The sequence below is a fragment of the Octopus bimaculoides genome, chromosome 1, assembly GCF_001194135.2.
Source record: "Octopus bimaculoides isolate UCB-OBI-ISO-001 chromosome 1, ASM119413v2, whole genome shotgun sequence".
NCBI lineage: Eukaryota > Metazoa > Mollusca > Cephalopoda > Octopoda > Octopodidae > Octopus > Octopus bimaculoides.
The window spans coordinates 150,246,755-150,250,515 of record NC_068981.1 but is presented as its reverse complement, the minus strand read 5'-3'; the positions used below and the strand labels follow the sequence as shown (position 1 = coordinate 150,250,515).

The 3,761-nt window shown below is 35.1% G+C and overlaps 1 protein-coding gene across 3 annotated transcripts in view; it reads right to left on the bottom strand.

Moving 5' to 3' along the window:
• The window catches only part of LOC106879468 (synaptotagmin-1), a 467,346-nt gene that overhangs the window by 162,265 nt on the left and 301,320 nt on the right, over nucleotides 1–3,761 (bottom strand). For all 3 annotated transcript variants that reach the window (XM_052971395.1, XM_052971396.1, XM_014929042.2), the window contains exon 2: nucleotides 3,226–3,452. In XM_052971395.1, coding sequence (XP_052827355.1) covers nucleotides 3,226–3,452 — 227 coding nt within the window. The remainder of the gene's footprint in view (nucleotides 1–3,225; nucleotides 3,453–3,761) is intronic.

Here is a 3,761-nt window from a genome sequence, read left to right as displayed (position 1 = left end):
CACACACACACACACACACACACACACACACACACACACACACACACACACACACACTGTCGTTCCGTCTCTCTAGCTAAAACTTCTGTATAAATTATGTTATTTCTTGCTAAGTACACGCGCGAAATTACAGCTCAAATCCAATTGAAATAATATTTTTCTATTCTGTAAATCGTATTAGTGATGAGTGTATTTAAAAACCTGATCTACGATATACATTTAAAAGAAACTTCTCCCAGAAATCTTATCCATTACTTGTTGTCTTTAGCATGTCGGAGGTAACATTTGCACACCTCGCCTGATTTTTTCCTTAAATTTCCTCCAATTCCTATGTTTTCAATACAGGAGATTAGGATTTCACTCCCAAAACACGTTCTCAATATTTTAATTTTCTCCCATCCCGATTTCTTCATTTTCTACTATTTTCGATTTTTTTTTCTTGATAATCCACGGAGAAAAGAACAGAGAGTACGAATTTTAAGATACTTCTCCCTATTTTCTTAAAAAAACACTAAAATCTCCTTGCCAAGCATCCATCCATCACTTCACCACTTTCAAAAAGCTACAACCTCCCATTGTTTCCCTTTTAGCTTTTTGAAAAGCGGGTAAGGTTCTTCAGAAATAATGTCGTTTACCTTTTGCTTCTAGCATATCGGTTTTCTGGTGGTGCTCTAAAATTTTTTACATCTTCTATTTCAGTACAATTCTACGCATGCGTGAAACATCGGACGAAAGTGAAACATTAGGTGTTTTTAACTTTTTGAAAGCGGATAGCTGATGGGTGGGCAAGGTGAGCAAAGGGGCAATGGGTGTTCCTTGAAGAAAAATTAAACTTTAAAAAAATATATATTTCTCATATTCGTAATCTCTGTATGTTAGTACGTGGATAAAAAAAAAGAAGCAAACAATTCGTAATAAAGTGACAAGTTAAGAAATTGCGGGGAAACCTGATTTCTGAGCAAAATCGTGTTAACCCCCTTTTATACGATGAAACAACACATAGTTTGTGATCCTTCATAAGCACAGAAAGCACAACCCCATGCAAATTGTGCTCTCTTCCACTTCACTTTTAAACAAACAATAACTTCCATTACGCTAGTAATCCGGTTCACTATATAACAGCTGTGTTGATTCTGCCCATAAGAAAGGAACAAATAATACAATATGACTGTATGTCATAACACCCGGGCAACGCCGGGATACATTGCTAGTGTGTGTGTGTGTGTGTGTGTACATACATACATGCATATATATATATATATATATATATATATATATATACATATATATATATATTCTGAACAAGTTATACCTGGTTTTTCTCGGGGATGATAGAGATGAGCCGTAATTTTGTCAACGTTCGAAAAAGATAGTTTTAGGAGAGAGATTTTGCAATATATCTTTTATAAGGACTTCATATTTGCATGATATTACAAAATATTCGACTCTTCATTTATTTGTTCAAGGAAATCAATCAGCATACGGAGTATATTCCAGTTAATATATATTCATTAGCTGGAAGCACTTCAATAGTTTATAGACAAAATCTTTAGATGATTTTCTTACTGATTGTATAGATATTGATTATACACAAGGCAAAAGAAATCACAGTTTAACAGCTCCCTTTGTCTCAATAAATATCTCAGTGATTGGGTTAAAATTATGAATGAGAGTATTAATATGTTTCAGGAAAGTAGATCCACTTCAAATTACTGGATAAATTTAGAACAAAAAGAAGATTCGGATTGTTTTAGATCCTTAATAAATCAATATTAGCCGAGCTGTCCTTAAATCAACTATCTCTTTAGCTCAACGAACGATAATCAATACGTCTGTATATATACATATATGTGTACATGCGTTTCTTTCTCTCTTTCTTTCTCTCTCTCCCTCTCTCTCTCTCTCTATATATATATATAAACATATACATACACACAGACATATATGTATGTAAATATATATATATATATATATATATATATATATATATATATATATATATATATATATATATATATATATATATATATATATATATATATATATATATCCCCACTGACGATATATATATATATATATAAGAAAGTATACATAGTAAACGTGCATTCACACACACGCATACAAACACACACACACACACACACACACACACACATGTATATATAAGGAGATAGAGCATGTGGACGTACACATATGGATTCGTTTATATGACAAGAGAGAGACAGAAAAAGAATAACAGAGAAAACAGAGAGGGAAGGAGAGAGAGAGGGGGAGAGAGATAGAGAGAGAAGGGAAAAAAGCGAAAGAGTAAATTAGTTAGTTAGGTATATTGTACATAATATGCAGATTGCATATAATCAGCATCGTATATAATCAGTATTTCTAATATTTCACAGTAATTGATTACTACTTGTTTTGAAAGCCGTTTATATCCTTACAGCTTTATTTTTGTTAATAGTGATTTCAAATTTTAGTACAAGGCCAGCAACTTCGTGGAATGGTTGAGTTGATTACATCGACCACAGTGTCTGACTCGTACATATTTCATCGTACCCGAAAGGGATGAAAGATAAAATTGACTTGGGCGGAATTTGAACTCAGGACATGAAAATGGACGAAATGCTGATGAAATGTCGCTCGGTGTGCTAATGATTCTGCCAACTCACCGCCTTCATATTATTTATTAATATCGCTTTCAAAATTTTGCTCAAGGCCAGCAATTTCTGATGAAAGGTAAGTTGCATACATTAACCCCAGTATTTAACTGGTACTTATTTTATCGAACCCGAAAGGATGAAAGGTAAAGTTGACCTCGGCCGAAATTTTACTCTGTGGACATTTTACTCTGTGTGCTAACGATTCTGCATGCTCGCCGCTTTCAGTATTTCTATTAATATTGATTTCAAATTTTGACCCAAGATCAGCAATTTCAGGGCAGGGTAAAACTGTTATATCGACCCTTGTGCTAAATTGGTACTCATTTTATCAAACCCGGAATGTTGAAGGGCAAAATTCACCACAGCGGTATTTGAACTCAGAAAGTAAAGACGAGTGAAATGCTGCGAAGTCTTTTGCCATGTGTGCTAATGATTCTGCTAGCTCGCCGCATTCCGTTTTTTTATATTAATATTGAAAAGCAGATAAAAGGATAATTATAAAGTTACATATTTTCCTCCTTTTAAACTGGAAAGCATAGAAGTAAATGATGTAACTGTCTTAACTTACGATTTTGTCGTAGAGTTTAGTGTCAATCTTCGTATAATCAATAGCATCGTGCATGGAAGCCCTTCTTTGCCGGAGTTTGGAAACACAAGGGCTCATATCAGGCACTTTCGCTGCTGGACTAGCACGTTCAGCTCCAGTTTCCGAGTCGGATTTACTAGGCGGAAAATAAAAGGCTAAGTCACGTACAGCAGCCGCTGATGTCGGTGTTGGTGTACCTGAGCTTCCGTCTGAAAAGGCAACAAAGAAAACAGTGAGAAAACATGCCAATGTGCATTTAAATGGATTTTACAAAGTTTTTTTTTTCTAATAAAATTTTAGTTGCGAGGTGAGTTTGTGAATAAAATATGTCTGGTAATTGTCACACAGCCCGTAAACACGCGCCTGCATGCATTTACACGCACATACGTACATACACACGCGCGCGCACACACATACACACACCCACACAGAACACATACGTATAGGCGCATATGTGTGTGTGTGTATGTATGTCTGTGTGCGTGTAGGTGCGCGGTTGCAGGTTGCGTGTATATATA